The 26,256-nt window shown below is 35.8% G+C and overlaps 3 protein-coding genes across 6 annotated transcripts; 2 read left to right on the top strand and 1 right to left on the bottom strand.

Annotated features, from left to right (window-relative positions):
- The first annotated feature begins 1,025 nt into the window (after window positions 1-1,025).
- Window positions 1,026-6,813, top strand: LOC140839469 (linoleate 13S-lipoxygenase 2-1, chloroplastic-like). The gene is given in 10 exon segments (XM_073206188.1): window positions 1,026-1,434; window positions 2,220-2,488; window positions 3,520-3,757; window positions 3,929-4,249; window positions 4,341-4,426; window positions 4,579-4,689; window positions 4,900-5,145; window positions 5,147-5,223; window positions 5,450-5,716; window positions 5,813-6,813. Coding segments are annotated over 10 exon segments (2,730 nt in total). The 5' UTR covers window positions 1,026-1,070; the 3' UTR covers window positions 6,564-6,813.
- Window positions 6,814-11,396: 4,583 nt separating this feature from the next.
- On the bottom strand, window positions 11,397-14,236 carry LOC140839468 (octanoyltransferase LIP2, mitochondrial-like). 4 transcript variants are annotated; one of them, XM_073206184.1, is made up of 4 exons: window positions 14,096-14,111; window positions 13,929-13,986; window positions 12,629-13,434; window positions 11,397-12,134 (listed from the first exon to the last, which is right to left on the bottom strand). In XM_073206184.1, the coding sequence occupies exons 3-4, from the start codon at window positions 12,659-12,661 to the stop codon at window positions 11,427-11,429; spliced, it is 741 nt and encodes a 246-aa protein (XP_073062285.1). In that variant the 5' UTR covers window positions 12,662-13,434; window positions 13,929-13,986; window positions 14,096-14,111; the 3' UTR covers window positions 11,397-11,426. The 4 variants fall into 4 exon arrangements, with proteins under 4 accessions (XP_073062285.1, XP_073062286.1, XP_073062287.1 ...); XM_073206185.1 differs by lacking the exon at window positions 12,629-13,434 and having other exon boundaries at window positions 14,096-14,236; XM_073206186.1 differs by lacking the exons at window positions 12,629-13,434; window positions 13,929-13,986; window positions 14,096-14,111 and adding an exon at window positions 13,687-13,891.
- Window positions 14,237-22,417: 8,181 nt separating this feature from the next.
- LOC140839472 (non-structural maintenance of chromosomes element 4 homolog A-like) lies at window positions 22,418-26,170 on the top strand. Its single transcript, XM_073206196.1, has 7 exons — window positions 22,418-22,691; window positions 22,890-22,970; window positions 23,533-23,785; window positions 23,900-23,990; window positions 24,345-24,558; window positions 24,647-24,738; window positions 25,684-26,170. Exons 1-7 carry the CDS (start codon window positions 22,562-22,564, stop codon window positions 25,930-25,932), a joined length of 1,110 nt encoding a protein of 369 aa, XP_073062297.1. The 5' UTR covers window positions 22,418-22,561; the 3' UTR covers window positions 25,933-26,170.
- The last annotated feature ends 86 nt before the right edge of the window (window positions 26,171-26,256 follow it).

Genomic DNA, 26,256 nt, shown 5'->3' with positions numbered 1-26,256 from the left:
GATCCAGACTTGAGCTTGTAGGCTACACAGATGCAGATATGGCAGGAGATGTTGACTCCCGAAAATCCACATCAGGATACCTGATTACGTTTGCAGGGGGAGCTGTGTCATGGCAGTCAAAGTTGCAAAAGTGTGTAGCATTATCAACCACTGAAGCGGAGTTCATTGCAGCAACTGAGGCATGCAAGGAAATGTTATGGATGAAAGGGTTTTTGGAGGAATTAAGGTTTGTGCAAGATCAATACAAATTGTTCTGTGACAGTCAGAGTGCAATTCATCTTGGAAAGAATCCTTCAATGCATTCAAGATCAAAGCATATCGATGTTCGTTATCATTGGATACGAGATGTATTGGAGAATAAGTTGTTGAAGCTTGAGAAGATTCACACGGATGAAAATGGATCTGATATGATGACCAAGACATTGCCGAAATGGAAGTTGGAATACTGTAGAACTGTTGCAGGTTTGATCGAATTCACAAAATGGGCTTGAGGGGGAGAATTGCTAAATAATCAAGCCACAAATATTTGAATTCAAAGCCACCTAAATTGAATTCAAAGAAACTCATTTTTGAATTATAAACACATGTGTTGATTAGTCAAAAATTATGAGGTAAGCCATGATGTTTTTATTTTTGTTTTTTCCCTAAACTTTACCTATAAATACCCACCCATTCTTCATTCCAAAATCACACCAAAAACACAAATCCTCTCATCTACAATCATAAGTGTAGAAGTGAGATAAAGGATTTAGTGTGAGATTTCTTAAGGAGTGTTTATCCTTGGAAGGAATAGGATTAGTGGAGAGAAAGTGAGTGTTAAAATCAGAGTGTTCTGAGTGAAATACTTTGTATTCTCAATTCTCTTGTCTTCTTTGTTATTAATAAAGAAGTGATCTCCTTGAGAGGTTTAGAGTGGACGTAGCCCAATCTTGGGGTGAACCACTATAAATATTGGTGTCCATCTTATTTATTGTTGATATCACTTATGATGTTCCGCTGCGATGTTACCTCGTTTATTTCCCTGATATCCCAACACCAATTCCCTTGAAATTTTCTTGGAAAACTAGCAAATGTTGAGGCAAAATCTCAACTCATCAAAATCATGCACTTCTCGAACCTTAATGACTCCGGCCGTTCACAGTCCTGGCCTCCTGTCGTTCGGCGCAGCATTTTCAGTCGGCATGAAGGACTCAATCCCCGCAAGAAAGTCGAAACGAGGACTCCGTGTCCGCCGGCGTGCCTCGACTGGAGTCAAAGCCATATTCATGACGCCGAATAAAACTGCTGCCCCTACAGTTAAAGCAGACATTACCGTGCTGCAAACTGTGGGCGGAGCGCTTTCGCATCTTGGCCTTTCCCGAGGGATGGACGACATAACCGACTTAATGGGCCAAACCCTACTCGTTGAGCTGGTGGCTGCAAACGCAGATCCTAGTAAGTCTATATAAATATAAATTTCAGAGGCTTTTTGGGGGCTCACGCATGCAGTACCTTAGCTTGCTCGTATTTTTATCAAAACCATAATGGAAACTACGGCTAATTTCATGTTTTCTTTATGATTCTTTGGTCCAAAATCGTTGTGATATGTAAAAAAACATTCTTCCGTCCATTTTAGCATCCTCCCGAAGTTAATTTATCATTAAAAACTGAGCAAATTACAAACTTAGTAATGTAAGATATCTGTTTTTAGTTTAGTCTTTCAATTTGTCAATTTTTTTTTTTATGCAAGTTACGTGACTAAAACTCAAACAAACTAACTTACATGAATAAAATTACAGTTTTTTTAAAGAGAAATTTATAAACATTTTTTTATAGAAAACATTAAGGAAAAAATATATATAATTATCACGTTTAAACAAAGTCAGTTTTAGAGAAATCGGGCATGATAAAACTAGAGACTGAGTAACATAATCTAAATTAAATTTCCTAGGTCGAGGAATTTTTTTGACGGGTTTAATTGTTTATTTTTTCTCTGTCTTTGTTCGGCCTTTTTTCAGTTTTTTTTTTTATTGTTTTTCGCAGGATTTAGTCACGAAGATTAGGGAGATTGTGCTACGTACAGAAATACGAGTTTTCCAAATTGGAAATAATGGACATAATTATAATGGAGTGACCATAATATACAATTTCTCTAAAATTAGACGACCAAAACTTTGACAAAAAGCAAATCATATATCACATAGTCCGATCCTCACCCAACTATGCACATGGATTTGGAGAGACAGGAGAAGAAAAGGCAACAATCAAGTCATATGCACGTAGGACAGAAATTAAAGACAACAAGGAATATTACGAGACGGGCAATTTTGACATTCCCGAAGACTTTGGGGAGGTTGGTGCAATTTTAATCGAGAATGAACATCGCACAGAAATGTATTTGCAGAAAATCGTGATCAATGGGTTGCCTATTGGCACGGTGGAGGTCACATGTGACTCCTGGATTCATCCCAAGTTTACTAATCCAGAGAAGAGAATTTTTTTTACCAAGGTAATTATGTAAATCTACTAATCACACCTTGCATGCATAATCATTCGACTCTTGCTAACAAAAAAATTGAAATTAAAATTGAAAATAAAATAAAACAAATTTTTTCCCATTTTTAGTAAGTTTTTAGAAATATATTTTACATAAATATAAATTTTCATGAAAAGAAAAGAAAAATAAGATGGTCATTATCGAAATTATAAAAATCATATTCGGATATTATTTTGTCTTTGTTATGACCCAAATGTATTATACACTTTGAGGTCATTGGCACGCGTATTGATTAAAACGTAAAAATTTAAAATAATTGATTTATAATTATTTTTTATTTTTTATGCAATGAATGATATGATTATTTAATTTAAAAGTTTGAAATATAGATAAGTAGTTTATTAAGATATGGTAGATAGATCATATGCAAATTCACTAAAATAAGTCTAATATTTTAATATTCAACGAGGTAAATTGTTTAACAAATCAAGAATCCACAAATATTTTAATATTTTTACTTAGTTAAATACGAATTAGTCTACTAGATCTTATAAAACCATTAGAAGTGATTATTGATATACGTACCCCAAGTAAATCTCAAACGTAAATAATAATAATAATAATAATAATAATAATAATAATAATGATAATAATAATAATAATAATGATAATAATAATAATGATAATAATAATATAAGTTTCCAGACACGCAAAACAACACTTCGTTTTAAAAATCTAACATAATTTTTTTTAAAAAAATTGACTAAATAAATTAATTAAAGAACTATGCCTCCCAAATGATATAGATGTATTTCAAATTAAATGGCATTCATAATAAAGTTTTCATAACATATAATGATAAATAATTATTTTTATCGATGCAATTTATTATTTTTGTTGGCAAAAAAAGTGATTTACTTGTCAAAATTTAACAAGTTAATTTTAAAGATTGTGCTAAAAAGAGAGAAAACTAATTAACTAATTAAACATTAAATATATTGAAATCATAAATAACATATATTATAATTGAATGAGCTGTGCAGCCATACTTGCCAAGTCAAACTCCAAGTGGGCTCACAAGATACCGAGACAGAGAGCTCACAGTTCTGCGAGGCGATGGAACTGGCGAACGCAAGAAGGGTGAAAGAATATATGATTACGATGTCTACAACGACCTCGGTGATCCCGATAACAAACCCGAAACGGCACGCCCGGTTCTTGGCGGCGCAAAGCACCCCTATCCTCGCCGGTGCAGAACTGGTCGACCAAGAGCGAAGACAGGTGACAATTTTGTCAATCTTCCTTTGCAGTCCATCTGTTTGTTTAAATGCCGGGTTGGGAGTTTTTTTTTTTTTTTGCATTATCTGGTATTTCCAATATGAAGACAGTTGACCCCTTTAAACTCTTGGATTTGTGTGTACTCATATTGAATTTGTGGATTTGAATATGCAGACCCGTTATCCGAGTCAAGGAGCTCCACCGTATACGTGCCTAGAGATGAAGAATTTGCAGAGGTAAAGCAGGCTACGTTCTCCGCGAAAACGTTATACTCAGTGCTTCATGCGTTGGTTCCATCATTGGGGGCTACCGCTATAGACCAAACACAGGGATTTCCATACTTCACAGCTATTGACAACCTGTTCGACGAAGGAATTCTGCTGCCAGATATTCCGACATCCGGATTTTTAAGAAACGTTATACCTAGGCTCGTGAGGACTCTCTCTGAAAGCAGGAACAGTGTCTTGCGTTTCGAGACCCCTGAATTGATCGACAGTAATTCCATCATCTTGCTATCCATTTGTGTCTGAGTCTGTTAAAATGTGCTTTTTCCTTCAAAACTTTTTATTAATGTTGCAGCCTGCAGGAGACAAGTTTGCTTGGTTTAGAGATTCTGAACTTGCACGTCAAACTCTAGCAGGCTTGAATCCATGCTGCATCAAACTAGTCACGGTGCGTGTTTAAGACAAATCATCCAAATCTGCCCCTGTCTATGTATTTTTTTGGGGGCAGTTTAATTTTTAGGCCTTGTGCAAAACACACACTAGGCTATTTTTCAAAATTTCCCCACAGTTCAAAAGTAACAAGCTGACAAAGTTTTGCAGGAATGGCCACTAAAGAGTGCGCTCGACCCCGAGACATATGGACCTCCTGAGTCAGGATTTACAAAAGAGATGGTAGAATGTGAAAGCAAAAGCTTACTAACTTTTGATGAGGCAAGACTCGACACATTAATTAAAGCTTGATGTAATCTGGGACGATCCCAAAGATATTATTGACCCGGGGCGAAGCTCGAAATTTAAGAATTAAGATTATTTCCTGATGTCAATCAATCTTGTTTTCCTCCCCCGCCCTGCATCTGAGCTTGATAAATTTTGTAACATTATTATTTGAACTTCATCTCTTAAGATATTTATCTCATGCAGATTTTGAAACAGAAGAGGCTTTTTGTTTTAGATCATCATGATGTGCTCATGCCTTATGTCAACAAGGTAAGGGAGATAAAAGGGACGACTCTTTATGGATCAAGAACGTTGTTTTTCTTGACAGAGCATAGCTCGTTGTCGCTCTTGGCCATTGAGCTGACTCGGCCACCAGTAGATGGAAAGCCTTTTGGATGCGAGAGGAACAGAGCAAGTGGAAAATTTTCTGTAGTATTATATGAGTTAACCTGGCCTCTGGTTGTGGAGACTCGCCAAAACTCACGCCATTGCTCATGACACTGGTTATCATCAGTTAGTCAGTCACTGGTATGTCCATATATACTACTGACATAATACCCCTACTCGTGTCGAATTGTGAAAGAGGTGTGTGACTATAAAAGTATGTAATAGATTCTCCTTTGGTAAATTATTTTTGTAAAACAAAGAGCTCTATTGAGTCCCTGGGGCGTGACAATTAAAGAAATTGTTTGCGCTTCATTGTGGTACACTACCGTACCTTTGCGATTCCGATCACGCCCACGTTTTATTGCAGGCTTCGAACACATGCCTGCACAGAACCTTACATAATAGCGACAAATAGGCAACTTAGTGCAATGCACCCTATACATGCACTGTTGAAGCCTCATTTTCGATACACAATGGAGATAAATGCTTTGGCACGTGAAGCCCTTATTAACGCTGGTGGGATCATTGAAAGCAGTTTCTCTCCTGCCAAGTACTCTATTGAGTTGTCCTCTGTTGCCTATGACCTGTTATGGCGATTTGACCAGGAGGCATTGCCCGCTGATCTAATCAACAGGTGAACAATTTGGCAATAATTATGTTATATGCTAATCAGAGCATAATCTGTTATTCAAATTAAATAATTTTATGAATTTAATCATTGAAGGATTAGGGGCATGGCTGTGGAGGACCCAACTCAACCTCATGGTCTGAAACTAACAATCGAAGACTACCCTTATGCCAATGATGGCTTGCTTATGTGGGATGCTATTAAACAGTGGGTCACAGACTATGTAACACACTACTATAAAGAAGAAACCGCTGTTGAATCGGATACCGAGCTCCAGGCATGGTGGACAGAAATTCGAACAGTGGGGCACGGGGATAAGAAAGATGAACCATGGTGGCCGAAGCTAAAAACTTCGGCTGATTTGATCGGTATCATAACTACGATGATATGGGTGGTTTCGTGTCACCATGCTGCTGTAAATTTTGGCCAGTATCACTTTGCTGGATATTTCCCTAACAGGCCCACGATTGCTCGAACACCAATGCCTGTAGAAAACCCGTCGGAAGAAGAGAAAAAGAAATTTTTAGAGAGACCTGAACAGTTCCTTCTTGATTGCTTCCCATCCCAAGTTCAAGCAACAACTGTCATGTCGATTCTTGATGTTTTATCGACTCACTCTCCGGATGAGGAGTATCTTGGAATGGAGGCGCAGTCGTGCCTAGCCGAAGATAAAGTTATAAAAGCTGCATTGGAACGGTTTAGAGGGCGACTGAAGGAGATAGAAGGAATAATCGATGCTAGAAATGCAAATACAGATTTGTGCCATAGGACAGGAGCTGGAGTAGTGCCATATGAACTTCTAAAGCCGTCTTCTAGTGCTGGCGTGACAGGAAAGGGTAGCATCTCCATCTAATCATTTCGTGTCTTGATCAACAACTTTTAGCCGCGAAATAAAATATTCCCTATTTGTTTTTGTTGACCCTCTGTTTCTTGTGGTGATTGGGAGAACAATTTTCATTTTCTGGAAACTAAATGCATGGGTGGATTCCTCTTTGGAAGATTGATTCAAACTCGTGAAGGATGTCATTCAAGAAAATTCTACGCCGGGCTACTCGAGAAAATTAAAGAACGTAAATATTAATCCATCACTTTTTATTGTCCAATCCTATCGTTTCAGTAGTTTCAACAAAATTTATCAAATTTGGTAATCTGATCACATCGACGTCACTCAAGTATTAAAATTTGCAAAAGATTCCTAAACCATGCAGCTGAAAGCTTTGGGTATATCTCTTCAATCCATCATTATAATCAACATAACGCAAGCAAAAACGAAGTTATCCATTAATGCCCATGCATGCAACCCTTCGCATCAACTCCTTTCTCGCATTAACATTAAATTTCTTGAGAAAGCTTACTTAATTGTTCTTTGAGAATGTCTAAAGTAGTAATCATTCTCATGTTGTCGACAAGAGCTTCATCCAGGGATACTGTGGAGTTGTTTAGTTCATCAATATATATATATATATATATATATATATATATATATATATATAGACACACACACACACACCTATAAAAGTATATATAATGAGCAAAGTTTTTATATCGTGATTTTACTACATTGCCCAAAAACTATGTATTGTTTGTATTAATTGCATGAGCATTTTTGAAAAAAAATATATAAAATTTAGAGTCAAATTTGAGATATTGAATTTGAGTTTTTCTATTGTGATATTATGATATTTCCCAAAAACTATGAATTGTTTGTATCAATTGCATGAGCATTGATGGAAAAAAATATATAAAATTTATGATCAAATTTGAGATATAGGATTTGTAGAAGTCGGTGTATTGCTTATTCATTTAATTGATGCATTTTGTTTTAACTCATTACATACATGAGGATCATAGTAATGTTTTTATATTTTAAATAGAAAATTACAACATAAAAAAACTTTGAAAATAATATTACGTAAAAATTGAATAGATATTTGATAATAAAAATACATTAAAAAAATAACAATTTTTAAAAAGAATATATTTTTGAATAAAAAGTAGAGTTTTCATTAAAAATATTAAAATCATTTGCATAATAAAATGACCAAATACAAGAAGTCAATAACAGAGCGTAAAGACATGATAGCTTGAATATTGAATTTGATTAAATTATTATAAGATGAATCGTCTTTCCAGGTAATTCAGTGTATCCAAATGTGCTTACAAGCTGAGAAATCGAGAGAAAACACAAGTAAATATTCAAATAAATACACCAGAATAATCAGAGAACAAAATCCGTAAACAAATACATGCAGAGAAGAAAGAAACAATTTTTAAAAGATCGGATAGCCGATTGAAACTAAATACAAATCAAGAACAGATCCATGGACTACAGTTCTTGCAGGGAATGCAGTTAAACCATCATTTGTTTGAATCTGTTAAGCCATGTGAGTAACTGATACTTCAAAATCAACAGAACCCAAATGAAATCTTACCTCCGGTTTCGATAAGAAACATAGAAGTGTTATTAAAATAGGTGGACTGAGTTGCCTGCCGCTTAACCCGTCAAATTACATGTAAACTTGACTAGGGTGGGTTGCAGGCATCCCGTCTTGCTAACTCGTTTTGACAAATGCAATGGTGTGATCAAACATAATTATTTTAAAATCTAATTTTTTTTTTTCAAAATATATTAAAATATTTCATGTTGCTTCGAATTTCTAAATTTGTTCCCAACCATTTGCCTTGTAAAATCCAGGAGGAGAAGGATATTTACAGTTTTTGGTGCTAGTTTATAAACTCAAATATATATCTCAATCGATCATTATTTTTTCTTCAATGAAATTCTTGCCAATTTTGAGAAATTCTTGGGATTTTTCCATCTTGCATCTGGAGTTACATTATTTCTTTTATTTTTATCGGAAAAAAACTATTATAATTGAGAATAATATTTATATGAGGCGATTGTGCTTTCAAAATTAATGAACTGTTTCTTTTACAAATCATGAATTCATCTTAAAGTGAAATCAAACTATGTAGAATTGGTATCAAGTTGTTTTGGCCATTGATTCTTTGGTTAAAGCAATTTTGTAAGTTAAAGAATGAGATCGAACTCTGGATTGTTAGTACATAGAGACTTCCTAAACCATAGCCAAGAGCCCTAGACCAGCCCATGTGCAGAATCGAACAACCAAACCCAAACAGCCCCTAAACTCAAAAAAAGAGGCAGCATGTGTTCTCCCTTATCCCGTGCGCAACCAGACCCTTCTAAACCGTATCTAGCCCATACACAACAGTTCATGCACACAAATTTTCAGAAAACTTTTCCCAATTTACTTTGATCTTAATTTTGCATATGACCAATAATTTCATGCATAATTCGACAATCACAATAATATGGATTTGAAAGGTGCAAAAAGAATGGTTGAAAACGTGTCTTTGCATTAAAAACTCCAGAATCGTCGATAATCGTTGCGGGAAGTCGGTGGGTGATCGGAGCGACGTTTGCGGCTATTTTTCTTGCGTAAAAATTGAGTGAGACAATAGTGCTTCGTATGATGAAGGATCGGTGATGGCTGGATCGAAGGAAACAAGCCAAAAATCGAAGTCCAAGGCTAGAAGGTTACTCGGCTGTTTGTGTGCGTATTTAGTGTGGGTGAGTTTAGCAAAAATTAAATCTAGAACTACCTTCACAATTTTATGTGCTTGAGTTTACCAAAAATTAAATCTAGAACTAACTAATCTAATTGCTTCCGGTGGAAATATATATATGTAAGAAATTTGACACATGTTTAAAGGAAGACGTACCGTGTAGGAGTTGGCGACGGCCAAGAAGCCTACATATTTTGACAAACGTGCTCACTTTAGAAAAATGAGATGCGTACACGTTTCTCCTTCTGAATCTCGACTCCCGATACATTCATCGATGGTATGAAAAAAATGCCTATAAATAGAGCGATTGAGGTCCCTAAGCATACACACCTCATAGAGAAATATACACCATCTATTTTTTCAGACGTCTGAAATATTCAAATATATATCTCAGTCCATCATTATTTTTTCTTCAATGAAATTCTTGCCAATTTTGAGAAATTCTTAGGATTTTTCCATCTTGTATCTGGAGTTACATTATTTCTTTTATTTTTATCGGAAAAAAAATATTATAATCGAGAATAATATTTATATGAGGCGATTGTGCTTTCAAAAGTAATGAACTGTTTCTTTTACAAATTATGAATTCATCTTAAAGTGAAATCAAACTATATAGAATTGGTATCAAATTGTTTTGGCCATTGATTCTTTAGTTAAAGCAATTTTGCAAGTTAAAGATTGAGATCAAATTCTGGATTGTTAGTACATATATAGATCCAGAGAATTGTTGCATTGCTAAGTAAGAAAACAAGAAAAATGCCATTCAAAGAAGATGAGGATCACTCTATTGGTATTTTAATTTCTCATAAAACAAACTATTCTAATGCATCGAGGAAGAAATCCACGGCAAAAATTATGGAAAGAGAAGTACATTCATTTGATTCTCTCTTTCTGCTAATTTTACGTATGGAAATTAAGCATTACAGACCTACAAGATTACAAAATTCAATGAGAAGGCTGAAAGAGATTAAACTTACAATTTCAGAAAAAATTTACGTAAAATTTCAAAAGTGTTTCATCCGAAATGGACAATTCAAGGAAGACCTCGACTATTCTGCGTTGGATTTGAAGAACTTGGAGGCTTTTGCCTTAACCCATTTTCCACAGCTTTCTCAGGCTCTACCATTGCTCCACTCAACTTCCTTTTGCTCAGAGAAAGGGAATTAACAGAACCCACCAATTTTCTTGAATGGATTCTTCCTCCAGAGGGCAATAAATTCTCAACTCCATTGGACAAATGTTTTGCAAAACAAGGGCGTGGGTGTAATTGCAGAAGCGTTACAAGTACATAAAGAAGAACAAAAGTTGTTCTTTGATTAATGATGTTTTTCATAGCTATGGTTTGAAAGAAACGAAGAAGCAAGGAATGTCATCATTGGTATTGCTCATAAAAAGAAGTTCAAGTGTGACTTCTTGGCTGTAGCCTCGTGCTTAAGTCTGACAAAGCATGTGTTTCCGTGTAAAAAGTAATTGACAATAATTAAAGTTCAGATTCAAGACAAGATTGAATCAACTGAGTCAAAAATGTGAATCTGACTCGGCATTAAGAAACTTGTAAGATGTGATACTGATTTGACTACCGTTACCAATGTGCTCGCCAATCTTTAAATAATCAAGAACATGTGTCAAGTGGCTTGATCACGAGGGCAGTCACATTAGTCACCTTATTAGTATTATTAAATGTTCGCATGAAAATAAATAATCTTGAATTATGTTTTTTTTACACACGTTAAATTCAAACCCAAAACATATATTCTTATAATCGACTTGAATAGATTGATTGAAGACTAATTAAAAGTTAATTATCTCCTTTCATTGCAATTTGCAATGGAGAACACCTATGTCAATGTCTAATCTCGCTCACTTAATTGAGTGAACTCCATTTGGTATCAGTAATCTATTTAATTCCTTCAGTTCAAAAAGAATCAAACAAGGCTTTCAAATATTTAGGTACCAAGTTCGAGCTAGATAAGATATAATGCATATGTGCCTGAATGGTTCCATTTAAGTATGAGCAATTGCATATTCAAATTGAATGTGTAAAGAAAGGAATGTGAGCTGTATACATAAAATAATCAAATACAAGAAGTCGAGAACAGAGTGTAAAGATCTATGATAATATGAAAATTCAACTTTCTTGATCAAATGAAACTACAGACGAACCATCTTTCCAAATAATATCAGTGTATCCAAATGTGCTTACAAAACAAGAAATCAACTGCTCATGAATTACGTCATCGGGAGGAAGTACCTGTTTTACTTCGTTTTGCAAAGAAGTGACTTCTTTATCTTCAAGCCCACATGGCACAATGTGCTTGAAGTAGTTCATGTCAGGATTGATGTTGAATGCCAACCCATGAGATTTAATCCCAGAAGATATACGTACTACGATCGCCCCAATCTTTCTCCCTCCAACCCACACTCCCGTTTCACTTTTTTGTCCAGCACGAGCTTCAACACCGTGTACAGATGCTAACTGAATCATTGTTGTTTCGAGCTTTTCCACGTACTGTCTCGCCCCTAAGCCGATATCTCTCAATGAGATAATTGGATATAAAATGGCCTGGTGAGGACCGTGGAATGTGACATCACCTCCACGTTGTGTATAGTGAAGGTCTGCACCCATGGCTTTCAGTTCAGACTCGGAAACCAATATGTTGTGATCAGTTCGCCTTTTGCCGAGAGTGTATGTAGGAGGATGTTGTAGGGACAGAAGAATATCCGTAACCTTGAGTATTTTTCTATTGGATGTGAGTTCATCTTGCAGCTTAAGTGCCTCCAAGTAATTAACTACACCCATCTTCCACACCCAAAGGCGTCGAGGACCTTTCATTTCCTACATGATAGAGAATCAAGATGATGACAAAAAGCGATCCAATGACTGCCACTGGTGTGGGCGGGCACTGAATATTTGGGGAGTAAAGGGAACAATGACATGTTACAGTAAGTTAGAGGATCATTCAGTTCTCATTCTTGTTTTGTTTTACTAGCTTGGGCTACGGGCAAGGAGAAAAGGGGTTTTCCAGTAAACGTACATCTCTAGGATCATTTCTGCGTATATCTTCTTCAATGAAAAATTTCATTGAAATATATTTCTATTCTTAGAATAAGAAAACAAAAAACCAAATTTATCCACAACTTTTATCCTAACCAAGATTTCCTACTCAAATTTTGGGAAGTGAAAACCAAGAAAAAAAAATTGAAGAAAGCAAAAGTACAGAACAAACCCTAAAGAAAACACTCCAACGTACACCAATACCAAAAACAAATTAAAATTTCCCATTTGTATCCAAATATTTATTCTACGTTATCCTTTAATCACAAAAATACCTTTTCTTCTGCTTTTTTTTCCTCCCTTGTCATCCCTTCCTTATCGCCTCTACCTATCGATAATCTCTCCTCTGCACTTCACCGGCCACAGGCTGTCACACGATTCCCCGATTCAAAAACAGCCCAACATCCTCCTCTACTTCTTCCACATCCGCCCCAGATTTGTAGAAATTGTGCTCATAATTTTTCCCTCCACTTTCTTCTCCACCACCCTTTTTCCCTTACTTTGTTAACGGACGTTCCTTGGGCCCAAAATATTCATCGAGCGCTCATACAATGAATGTCCCTATACTCCACACTCATCACACCGGCTTTACTCTTGCATACCTTTTTTCTAATATATTCTGAGGCACGCCCATTATCTGCAGCAATGGAGGTGAGCATTTTTCATCCATAGCCTTTGCTGCTTTTAAGGCATCATCACCAGTCATGAAGAGGATGAATGTTACACCCAGTCTCTGGAGTGTGGCACAAACTTTGAGGACCATGCCTTTGGCCACTTTGCCAAAGGTAGAGAAGATTGTGAAAAGACCGGAAAACTTGTGAGGTTGTGATATAGAATGGATTTTGATGGGGCAAGTCCACTGCTGCCCGAGGCACCACATGGGGGTTTGGTGGTAGTGGAGGATGGTTGTGGTGCAGTGGCGGTGAGTATCAGTCATAGAAGGCTTTGTCATTGTTTCCATTGTATCCTTTTGCAGACATTTTTCTCCATGAATCAGCTTATATGATAACCGTTGGGTCATTGAGTAGCTCGAGCTACAGTCCATCTTTGAATTTTCAAGCTTTCTATTGGATTCAAAACACTGAACCAAAGATATGGCAAACCCTTAAACCCAGTAGACAAAAGCAAAAAAAGAACTCACAAGCAACCTAACACCCCAAAACATTTGAAACATTCCACCCAAACATTCCCAACCAATTGAAGCAAGATTACACATCCAAATACATAGCAAACCAAAATACAACCTTTAGATAATTGGCACAATCATTTGAGAATCAAGAATAACAAAAGGCTGTCAAATAATTAAACCAGGTGTAAAAATGGAAACGCTGACCAATATTTTATGCAGCTGGGAGTTGATTCCATGAGGTATCTCGTGGTGAATATGAGCATATGATTTTGTGCATTCTTGTAAAAATGACTCAATTTTTACAGAAGTTTAACACCAGTTTCACAACTCATAAAATGAACAAATCACATTCACGCCACTTTTACAAAACGACAATCAACAAACTCATCAACATCGGTTAACGAACCAAAAATCTCGAATTAAAAAATAATAATTATTATAATTACCTTATAAATGAAGGGATACCAACTTCAGCTTGATTTCGAGGTTCTTGTTAACGCTTTCCTCTAATTAATCAACGCTTTCCTTTAATTAATTTACATAAATACAGTAAGAATCTTCAGAAACATTTGAGATAAAAATATTTGCAGAGTGGAATAAATAAATTATTCACGCATTCGTATACTTTGCTTCCACTTTGGTATTCGGATGAAAGGAGATTGTAACATCTCATTCACAAACCAAAGTAATTTAGTAGCACTATCTTTTTTTGGTTGGAGGTCACTATTCCTGAAAACTACTGTTTGAGGATAAATTGAAAGCTTTCTTTACTGAAGAAATATGTTGTTGGGCTTTGCAAACAACAATGGGGTGGTCCATCAAAAAATGGCGCAAGAAGCTTCTGAATATAAAGATTTCATTTTTAAAACAAGATTGAGACTCTTCCATGACACCATCCTTGAGAATTTTCTTAGTCAAATATTTTTTTGGGCAAACTTTCAATAACTCCCTATACCCATTCTCATCTTTATCTTTACTCCCCATCCCACTAAAAGTTTGTTTCAACTCCCCATATCTTTTAAATTTTCAAATTTACCCGTAGATCTTTATTTTGAATAATTGATTTTTCATTTGTAAATAATGGCCCATCATGCTTCCGTAAAATAAATTAAATCTTTTACCTCTTTGACCGGAGTACCGCCGGGTTATATCCACCGTATTTTACGAACTGCTCCTCACAGTCCAACCACACGATCGCAACCGATGGTTACAGACTTAGATTCCTTCAGCAGTACTTGGCTCAACCGTAATTCGTTTCCTACCTTAGGGTGTACAATAAAAGATAACATTTTGAAAATAATACGTGAGAGGGGCTGAGAGCAAAGATCTCTTTTATTCAAACATCAAACATTTATTAATACATAGTAACCTCCTGTAGAGGAGGAGAAACTTGTTGAGCTACTCACAGTAGCTGAACTCACTACACACATAAACTTGGAAAGGAAAATATTACAAATTATTTGAAGAAAAATGAAGAGGTTGATCGATGCCTTCATCTCCTTCTGCTTCTTTATTTATAGAAGGCTTCCTTCGGATTTGAAACTCGGATTTCAAATCTTCATAAGCCTTTACAGCTTGCTTGGGGACCATGTAGTGGTTGAGTGGTCCCTTCTTGACCTGTCTTTTTCTAGATTATTAATCTAGAAATTAACTTCTCATCTTCTTTTATTTCTTTGAGAAACCAGTGTCGATGAGTATGTAGGATATCTGCAGTAATCTGATCTCTTTTCTCCTGAAAACGCTGAACCAGCCATTTAAGAGCCTCTGCTTCTTTTCTTTTATAACTGATTCTCTTTTTCAAAACTTTTAGATATAGCCGATACATCTTTTAAAGTTTTGATCTTGGTTTCTTTAACTGGTTCCATTATGCCCTTATTTATAGATAAAATTTCGGGACCAGTTATTTTGCTTTTTCTTCATTGGATTCTCTTTAGTTTTGGTATCCAATGTTCTCTTGTCTTTTTTCACTTTATTATTAGTGGTTAACGAGTCACCTACCACCTATTATTGGTGGTCCTTGTCTTTCCACTCTCATGGTGGGTTTTCTTTTTGCTAGTGGGTTGATCACATGCACACCTTTAATTTTGTCGAGGAATCTTTGGTTTTCGTCGTCCTCGAGGAAAACGTGAAGGTGGTCCATCCCCACTTGTGCTTGTGTCGGTAAAGTGTTTCCGATCAGATCTCGGTTTGAATCCTTTACCGAATTCCGGTTCCTTCTGGTTTTGGCATTCAAGACAGATGTTTTCTGACCATCTTCCTATGTGTGCCATGTTACAGAATTTTCGGTTAGTCTCTTTACTAGCCGGTAGCTTGCTGTTCCACAAAAGATTTCTCTTTTTCTCGAATAAATCTTCTGCAAAACTTGTGGTTTTCCCTGTCATGGTGTTCAACAGGAATGATCCGTTCACTGAATAATTATAAAATTTGAACGGAAACTTAACTTTGTCCATCTCAGTGAGACAGACCCATAGACCCCAAGCTCTTCTTGTAGACATATCATCTTCAGAAATTGAAGCAACAAGGGGTGTTTCTTCTGTCGGAGGGTCCTTGATAAATTTTTGAACATTTGTATCCGGCCTCTATAACTTGATGAAATGAAAGGCTTCATGTGAGCCTTTTCCTGCTGGTTCTGGTGCTGCATTAAAGAAGTATAGCTCCAAAACATCTCCTCTGGACAAATAATCATTGTTCGCCCAAGTCTCGTGAACAGCTTCCTGGATCCATTTTGGTAGACCTGATATTTCCGGAAAGCTGGGTGATGTAGTATAAACTGAGGCAAGAGCCCCGAATTCATACCATGCATTGACCTCCTTTGGATATGAATTTTGTTTCATCCATACCCTTGGATATTTTCCTGAAACATCAATCCTGTTGGTAGCTGGGTTAATGCCAATTCTTGTTTTTAATTTCTCCCAATTTTGTTGATAAACCTGAAATGGAGAAATTACACCTTCATTAGTACCAACCTTAGCTTTGCCTTTGTCAATACGAGGCATAAGGTTGATCTCTCCCTCTTCAATCCCCGAGGTGAAGGGTTGACTTGAAGACTCAAGATAAGGATCAAGAGTCTCGATTTTTGTTTTAGCCGACTCATCTAGTAATGATCCCGAATTAACACTTGTGCAAGTGGTATTTGAATCCCCCGCTACAGGTATAGAGTCCTGTAATAAAAAACTCTCCATTTGGGAAACCAATGGCTTCTCAATGCCTTGGAGGATAGGCCTTTGCATTACAGACCATAACTGAGTATATGCCTGTAAACAACCTGTAATTCGATTAGAGACAATTCTCTTATCAGCTTGTTGTAGCCTTCCCGCAATTTCTGCGTTAACAGCCAACTTGTTGAACTCGGTTTGAAGCATTTCAAGGTGTTCCCTTAAATGCCTTTGCATCTTGAGAATAGCATCAATGTCAATGCTGTCCATCTCTTGTTAAAAAATCTGTAAGAATATTTTCATGAGATTTAATTATCACAATATCAAAAATATAATTCTGACATAGTGCTTGCCATCTTAATAATCTGGCTTTCTCAGGTTTAGATTCAATTCTATTCCTTAAGAAAGCTTTCACCTGTGTATTATCAACTTTCAAAGTGAATTTCTTTGCAAGTAAGAATAATAACTATTTTTCAAAAGCCCTCTTTACTGCGTAAAATTCTTTTTCGTTGATATGCCATCTTATGGCTTCTGCATCGGAGAATGAACCACTACAATACCGGCAATGTTGTTCTCCATCTGGTGTGAGCTTTGTTAATACTGCAGCCAACCAATGTTCACTGACATCGGTATACAATACCAGATCATCCTCATCTTGAGGAATAGCCATCTTTGGAAAATTTTTGCAAACCTCCTTTAAATGGATAAGTCCTTTTGTGTGTTCGTCTGTCCATATAAATCTAGCATCTTTTTTCAACAATGGACTGAACACCTTCCTGTGTTTTGCTAGGTTTTTGATAAACATTCCAACAAAATTAACAACTCCTAAGAAACTTTGAAGTTGCTTCTTGTCTTTGAGATTCTCTGGAAAATTCTGCACCTTTTCCACTATGTGTTCTTGCAGAATTATTCCTGACTCATCGATTTCAATTCCGAGGAATTCAATCTTTCTTGTGGCAATGACTGCTTTCTTTTCAGATAAAACCAGTCCTTCTTTCTTGCAAACATTAGAGAAAATCTCCAAATATTTAACATGTTCATTCATATCTTTAGATGCTATTAAAACATCATCAATGTAAACAAACATAAACTTAAAATAATCTTTAAAAATATTATCTATCTTTCTTTGAAATATTTGTGGTGAATTAGCCAATCCCATTGGTAATACCTCCCAGATATAATGTCCTTGAGGTGTGGAGAAAGATGTGAATTTCTTGCTTTCTTCCTGCATCTGAATCTGATAGAATCCGGACTTGCAATCAAACTTAGAGAATATCTTGGCGTTGCGTATGCAACTAGTCAAGTGTTCTCTACTAGGTATAAAATACCCATCAAACTCCATAATTTTATTAATTTCTTGATAATTAATAACTAGTCTGGGTTTTACTCGTTTAATCTCACCATGATTTCTTACTAGAAAACCTGGACTGCTATATGGTGACATACCTGCTTTGATCAAACCAAGGTCCAAATGTTCCTTGATTATAATCTGCATATCCCTTTGATCAATGATATTCATTGGGATGGGTTTTCAACGAACAAATTCATACTCTTTGCCTTCCTTAATCTTAAGGCAAGCCTTGAGTTGATTTTTGTCCCACCATGCCAAGGGATCTTCATTATAATTTTCTTTGATCCTCTTCTTGACATCCTCCAGTGATACCTTAGATTCAAACTCTATTTCATTTGTCTGTAGAGTTATTTTGAGGAATTCTATATCTTCTGGTTGGAGTTCCTTATCTGCTCTTAACTGGAGCATTGTTTCTCCAAACCGTCTAGAATCCATCATTTTTGGGTTCATAAGTTTTCCTGAATCACCACGCTTGCTGCGAAACTGGATTGGCAATTTTTTGTAAAATGCCTCTCTAAGTCTCTGGACTATGATTTTGTGAGCACATGGTGTTGTGAACACTAATCTTCTAGTCTCATTTTCTTGAGTATAGGACTTGAACATCTGTAGGAAATTATTTCCCAACAATATGTCAGCTCCTGTATCATGAAAATAAATCGGTGGTGTTTTTACCTTGTACCAAGGTGTTTGTCCAGCACCGCCAATCATGATTTCAGTCATCTTAATCTCTTTACATAAGATTAAGATTCTTCTGGAAAAATCTCTTCCAGCAATCTTGGGTAATTCTTCTTCCAAATTGTTTGGAAAAACTCCTCGTTTTGCTATGCAAATTCCAGCCCCTGAATCAATATAAGCAGCAAAGTATTCTGTCTTATATTGTTCATATAACATTCCTACTGGAATGTATATCGAGAATGGACTTGTGGTCATTGGATTTTCCATATTTTATCATCTGCTATAAACTCCATTCCATACTCCAGACGTTTCCAAGTTTTATGTTCCTCAAGAAACTCTAGTCCAAGAATCAGTCGATCTGATTCTTTCTCTGGAATCTCTTGGATATGGACTTCCAATTCTCCGATATTAATCAGCCCTTGGTAAGTTCCTATCGTATGTTGTTCTAAATAGTATATGGTATTACAAGAAAATTGATTCTTTTGTTTCGTAATATCAAATACTATTTCTACTTCCTTCCACCCTTCTGGGCATCTAAGTTTTCCTATTGTAGAAAAACTTTTTAGCTCCTGTTGGGTTTCTATGACAGGCTTTTTATCCCATCTGTAACTTGTAATTCTATCTCCTTGAAAAGATAGTCTTCTTGATTCCAGTCTAAGACTTTGATTCCTCTGTAGAATCGGTTTGTCTTGGATCTGGATATCTGTTTCCTGTATTAAAGGAAACTCGACTCTTTCTGGATAGATTGCCTGAGCAACTTTTCCGAATATTTCAGGGATTTCAATAAACTCAGTTCTAATAAACAATTCAGAATGATGTGTATTAGATAGAGCATATGAAATTTGATAGGTAATAGAATATGGCCTATTACCTTCTTTCATCAACCTTTTTTCCTTGAAATTCTGATGCAATGTCAAGGCTCGGCTGAAATCTCGATCTGCCGGGTTGTAGGCTATCCTTGGATATATTACTCCTACAATCTTTCCTGCACAGAGGTTTCCTGAGATTGTTCCCAGTACTGAATCTTGTAGATTCTCCATTCTTTTATCGCATATAGCAATATCGATCGGTGAATCTATCCCTTCTTTGAAAGTAGCCTTTATCATAATCTGGATTGCTCCAATATGAATCCAGGACATAGTCCTTGCTACTTCTATCTTGAGTTTTTGTAATTCCTCCTTAATTTCTTCGGAAGAAATTAGCTGCATCTCCATTCTATTTCCTGTAAGTTCCATCGGGATTGCCATTTCCCTTCTAGAAACTTTATAGATTAGATGATGCTTTCTATTTCTCAGACCAAGATTTCCTAAGAATTTTTCTACCTGTCCTGCAGAGAAACCTTGATATCTCTGTAGACTCGGATTTTCTCTCAATTCTTTGAACCGTGTTATGAGATATTGTTGTCTGGCTGAAAAATCCAGACAGATCCTCATGTGTTTCGTTTCGAAACACCTCGTCTTCAGTCAGATTCCGATTTTGTTCCATCAGATTCTTCCTGACTTAAGACTTCTTCTTCTTCTTCTTCTTCATATACACTTTCATCTGAGGCAATGTCCTCAAATCGGTATACCTGAATAAGATCTTGGTAGTAAACTGCTTCTTCAATATCCGGGGTAGGATCGAAATGTTTAATACCTCTTTTTTCATTTTCCGGACAGTTGGTTGAGATATGCCCTCTTGCTCCGCATGTCCAGCAATTACAATCCTTGAAAATTTCATTGGCTCGAGTATGAGCTCTTCTGAAAGTTTTCTTCGTAGGTGTTCTTCCCGTGCTTCGAGATGTACTCGATGCTTGGGATGATGTCCTACTTCTTGATGGTCCACATCTTTGTCCAGATTTGTAAGATCTGGCTTTCTGTCTAGACCAAACAGTTCTTGGTTTCCAATAACTTCTTCCACTTCGGGCATAAAGATGAGTCCTCAAACTTTTCTTTTTATGCTTCTGTGGTTTACTTCCAATAATTGTTGGAAGATCATTTTCTTTACAACACAAAGGAGTTCTTTTGTTGATACCCCTTAAGCGTATTTAATTCTTTTGTAATGCTGCCATATGACACCATTCTGCCAATTTTCCTTTGAGGAAAGAGGCTCTTCATGCCAGCGTATCTGGATTTCCAGGTACATATTCCCTTATGAGCATTTCTCTCCAAGGGCTTGGCATTTTTGCGAAGAAAAGCTGCATAGCTATATCTTCTTCGACTCCTGAATTCTATCTATATTTGGTGAATAACATAATGTATTCATCTACCAAATATATATCATGTAATTCAAGACTATACAGAGCTTGAGTGTATTTCTTTTTCTTCTCTGTATCTTGACTGTTAAAATAGTCTACCCCTATAAAGTGTGCTTTAAAGAGGGTAGCCATTTTTCCAGCGATCTCACTAAGAGATTCACCAGCTAGGACTGACTCTTTCATGTCTAAAGAAGTCATATCCCAAGCAATTTTCACTGATCCCATAAGACTCATTTCTAACAGTTTAATGAATCCTTCTTTGTTGAGATCAAGTGTTCCTGCTGCAATTCTCATAGCAGATGTCCAATCGTCTATGAGATCTTCTCTGTTTTTGAAATCTAATACATCAAGGTTAATCATAACTCCGTAAGGATGTATAGGATCCAAAACAATTTTTCCATAGGGTGTCTGGTGCAAAGGAATTTGATTTCTCCTTGCCCTTGTTCCTGCTGGGTGCGATCCTCCACCAGTATGGAAGTCAATTTGAGATTCTCTCATATTATGAGATCCCATACTTTCCCTTGGTGGCTCTTGAGAGGATGCCCAAGTTATAGCAAGTGGTGTTTCACCTACTGCTGTGTTCATCTTTAGGTCTACAACTTTGAGATTTGCGAAAGATTCCGCAAGCTCTTGTAGATCCTCCAGACCAATTCTTTCTAAAGTTGTCATCAGATTAATTTCTTTTCTGAGACAGACTTAATTATATTGATCATCTTTTCTTCTTCAGTCAAGGGTTTTGACACCACTCTGGCCTTCCCTGGTTGATGTAACAAAGGTTCGGTACCAAATGATGGTGGTAACCATCCTCCTGAAGTTCTTTTACTAGAATTTGGTTGTTGTTCTAGTTTCTGAATTCTTGTCTGAATGTCCTTTAAGGTCACAAGAATTTCTTCTTGTTTCTCTAGGACTTTCTCGACTCGTTGAGGTACATAATATAGCAAAGTGCCATAACTTTGTACCGTTTTCTGGATCTCTCTCAGATCTGATGAAAGCTTAGAAAAATCAGGTACTATTTCCAGAAACTTATTGTTCTGAATCATTACTTTACCTGAGATTTTACCTGAGGGTGCTGATGCTTCCCTTCCGGCTTCTGATATCTAACAATAGTTAGATTCACTTGTTTATATTCCAAGATATTGGAATATTCCTTGTAAATTATTTTTCTCGAACCAAAGTTCGGATTCATAATTGTTTCGAAAATCTCCTTCTCATATAATTAGTTACTAGTAATAATAAAATTTGTGTTTGAAATAAATTAACCTTTCGCTCTGATACCATTTTGAAAGCGCGGAGGATCAATTAAACATAAAATAGGAATAAGGGTATTTTTGTCCATTTTAAGGTATTAGGGAGTTTAAAGGAATATTTTGAGGTGTAGGGAGTTTGGGTAAAGTTGAGTTTGAGTTTGGGGATTTATGAGCAATTTACCCTATTTTTTTTGAAAAAATACTTCTCAAGTTTATTTTGAATACAAAGAAAAAAATAGTTCGACGGAGTTTAAAAAAAATGCCCCACAAATATAATGATTTCCCTCCCACTTACCCGATGAATATCAAAATGAAAATGGCTCTTCGAATCACCGTATAAAAGATGAAATTTTTCCATAAAACCTTTGAAATTCTCAGGAAAATAAAAAGACACACACACGTACACACACTGTGAATGATGGAAGGAATGTGTGCTATGGAAGTGAAGTTAAATATGGAGGAGTTGACTCAGGAGGAAGATATTTTATCAAAGAGCAGAAGTACTATTCGTTCCTATTACCGTGAAATAGAGAACCGCATCAATGGTATGGATATTTGGTGTTTTTGTCGTTTGTAAATGGCCTCCCTTGAGTATTTTGCTTTGTATTGGTTCTTTTGAAATAGCAAACGACATCAACGGGACGATGTGGGCTTTCTTTTTTTTTTCTTTTTACGGTTGATAGTGTTTTCTTGAGCTTTGAGGTTTCTCTTTTCTGTTAATTGTATTTTTGTGCCCTTTGCAGAAGAAAAAGACGAAATAGCACATGTTTATTCAGATAAGTTTATGGTCATCATGAACGAAGTGGAAACCACGCATCAACATGGTACTATTTATGTTCTCTCGCACTTCTTTTGCATTTTGGAAGCAGAGATTCTTGTTGTGTGAAATTCAGTGTTTGTAAAAGATATTATCATATTAAGACCTTTAATCTGTTAGTCTTGCAGAATGCTGCTGCGGAAGTTTTTTACGATTAGATGTTGATTCTTGAATCAAATGAATATCGCTCTCAGAATTAGTTTTTTGTGTTTAGGTGTGTCATATTTTTAGTGAAAGATTTATAAAGAATCAGGGTACACGAGTTATATTTTTCTAGCATATTTAGGAAAATGAACTTGGTCACTCATATCTCACAAATGTATTGAAAATACATTGCAGAAAGTCATTTTTTTAAAATAATAGTTCATCGGTGTTAGATAACAAAAGACCCCTACTTTTTCTTCATGTAAAACCATTTATCATCGTTGAATATATGAAAAGTCAATTTCTTCAACGCGTATAGGATATTAAGGTAACAAGATATTAAATGTTTGCACAGTTTTTGCACAATTTTTTCGTTTAAACTTTTCTAAATATTTTTTAAATCCTTAAATGTGTGAAAATTTCAGTCAGCAAGCCGAGGGAGCAAGTTGCAGACGCAGAGACTTTGCTAGGCCTGACAAGCTCTTTGGTGCCTCAGTTAAGATGCATACTAGCTAGTGGAGGCGTTACCCCTGCTGAATTTTTATCCTGTTTGATAAAAGAATTTGGGCGACGAAAAAGTATCAAGGGAATTGCAGGAGCTGAACCAATAATTTCGTGGAAGAACATTGGTGATCTTGTTTCATCCACTTTCATGAATGGACTTAGTTGCATGACAATGTGAGTGTTTTAAAATTACACAACTCTATTTCGCCTCAAATTTTCATTTTTGTGCTTGTGAATGTGCATGTTAATATGGTAGAATTTATTGATTTTTTTGTATTGTTCCTTCCGGATTGGACCTATGAAAAATGAGCTTAAGCAACGGAAGTTGACTCTTCGTGCAAAACGTTCAAGAACAAAAGGGAAATGTCGACCAGAAGAGGTAGAATGGAAAAACCGAGTTTTAGTAATTAATTTACTAGTAGCATATTGTGAACTTCTATCCTGCAAGTGCCGTAGTTTTTGTTTTTAAAAGTTTGCAAAGAAACCTTATTATTAGCATGCTTGTGTATTAAAGTTGCTGCTTCATGATATTTATAGAGAATTTTTCCTTGCATTTATTTATGCTACTCTTGTTATTCATATTACTTTCTAACCAAACATCAAGCATCAGTATTTCTTTTACCAGTTCTATGCTGTTAAAACGTGGTGAACTCGAGTTTCATTTGATCATTAAATTTGGTGTCTTTCCATGTACTTGTTCAATGATTTTGTCCACAATTTGTTCAAATCACAGGTCGAAAAAGTTGCTGAAGTGATTACGGACACTGACAGAAACATGCTCACAATGTTTGATGTGTTAAAGAAGGAGAAGAAAACTAAAGTGGAAAATCTGATGTTCAACCGAAATTCTTTTGCTCAGACGATTGAGAATTTATTTGCAATGTCTTTCTTGGTTAAAGATGGAAGAGTACACATAGATGTTGATGAAAATAGATCTCAAATAGCAAGTATACCTATTGTTGACGTTCTTATGGAAATATTTTGGTTCATATTTTCTAATAAGTTCTTGGATTAGTAATGATTTTTCTATTCCAGTGCCTAGAAATGGTCCTTCTGCAGAAGACATCGAGAATGGAGTCGTTACTAGCCACCAATTCATTTTCAGATTTGACTTTGATGATTGGAAGGTACGTGACTAAGCATGTCATGAAATTTTCTTCATATTTGAGCAAATGTTACCTGGCGAATAGGGGTGATCATTTAACAAAATCCAAGTAACCATTTTTTTTTTACAAGTTGAAACTGACTGAATTTTTTATCAAAACCGAACGATTTTTGTTTTAAAAATCAAGTGCTAATTCAAAAGTTTACCATTAAAAATGGATTAAATAAAATTGAATATTATATTTGTTAAAAAACAATATTTACTTCATTTTTGTAGCTCGATATATAAAATTTTATTAGAATTTGGTGATATTCAGTTGTCTGACCAACACATTCCAATTTCCAAATATATATATATCCTAATAATTTTTTGTTAAAAGATTTAATAATATTACGTTTTTTATATAAAAAAAAAATTTATTCAATTTAACGAGAATAAACCGATTTAACTGAATTTTCTAAAAAATATATAACTAAACTATTGAATTAATCGAACTCAATTTTTGAATTAAACAAGTTCAAAAGGTTAAATCGGTTAGGCCGAAATGTTGCTCACCCCTAGACCCCTAACCACACGTACAGATGTATTCTGATATATTGCATTTCATCCATACACGATACAAGAAACCATATATTGGCAGGCAACAATTGTCCTTTTGTTTTGTGTAGTTTATATTTGGGTTCCACGCTATCAATTGTAGTTTTTTTTATGCTAGGACAAGCTTTTGATCCTGTATATTTGACTTCAAAAGTCAAGACCAGTGAGTTGCAATTAGGAGCAATTATTAGGATTATCCCCTTAGTCTCGTGCAACAATTTATGTACCACGGAGTGAAACATGGTGCTTGAGTTGCACCTATGCCAAACCCTCTTTGGTTTTATTTCATCTACTTCAATTTGATTTGGTTCTTTGAAAGTAAGCCAAATCTTGTTTCTTCAAAATCTAATCACTGGCTTGCGAATGCCAGTTAATGAAGAGTCATGTGCCCCAGGAGAAGGAGCTGATGCCACACAGGGATGCAGTCTTTGGTGAAGCAAAACAAGAACCAAATTGTAAAGTGGATTCGATTTCTAACGGCTCTCAACCGATATACACGCCACCAGTCAAGAAGTTTTCCCGAATATTTGGCCGCTTTGTGCAATTATCTGAGTTGACTGAAGTTGGTTATACCTCTTGCAAGCGTAAAAGAAGCCAAATGTCAGCTATACATATGTAGTGGTGGTTGCCATTTCTTGGTTCCTTGTAAATTCAGCCTGGACTGAAACTTTTGGTGTGTACATTTCTGCAAAGCTTAGAACTTTATCTAGCAGTAACCAATAGTTTTTGGGCAGTACTGCTCTTACTCTTTAGGATTAGATTTAAGAAAGTCTTTTGTAGCAAGTGCAAGTGCAATGTTTCATACGTTGCAGAATGTCATAGATTTTGTTTTTGACTGAAATATTTTGGTTATGCATGTGTATCATATAAAATTGTTGTCAAAAATATATTGGTTATGCATGTGTATCATATACAATTGTGTTGGCTGGGTTATATAATGTTA

The sequence above is a fragment of the Primulina eburnea genome, chromosome 8, assembly GCF_022965805.1.
Source record: "Primulina eburnea isolate SZY01 chromosome 8, ASM2296580v1, whole genome shotgun sequence".
NCBI lineage: Eukaryota > Viridiplantae > Streptophyta > Magnoliopsida > Lamiales > Gesneriaceae > Primulina > Primulina eburnea.
This window is presented reverse-complemented; position numbering and strand designations above follow the sequence as displayed.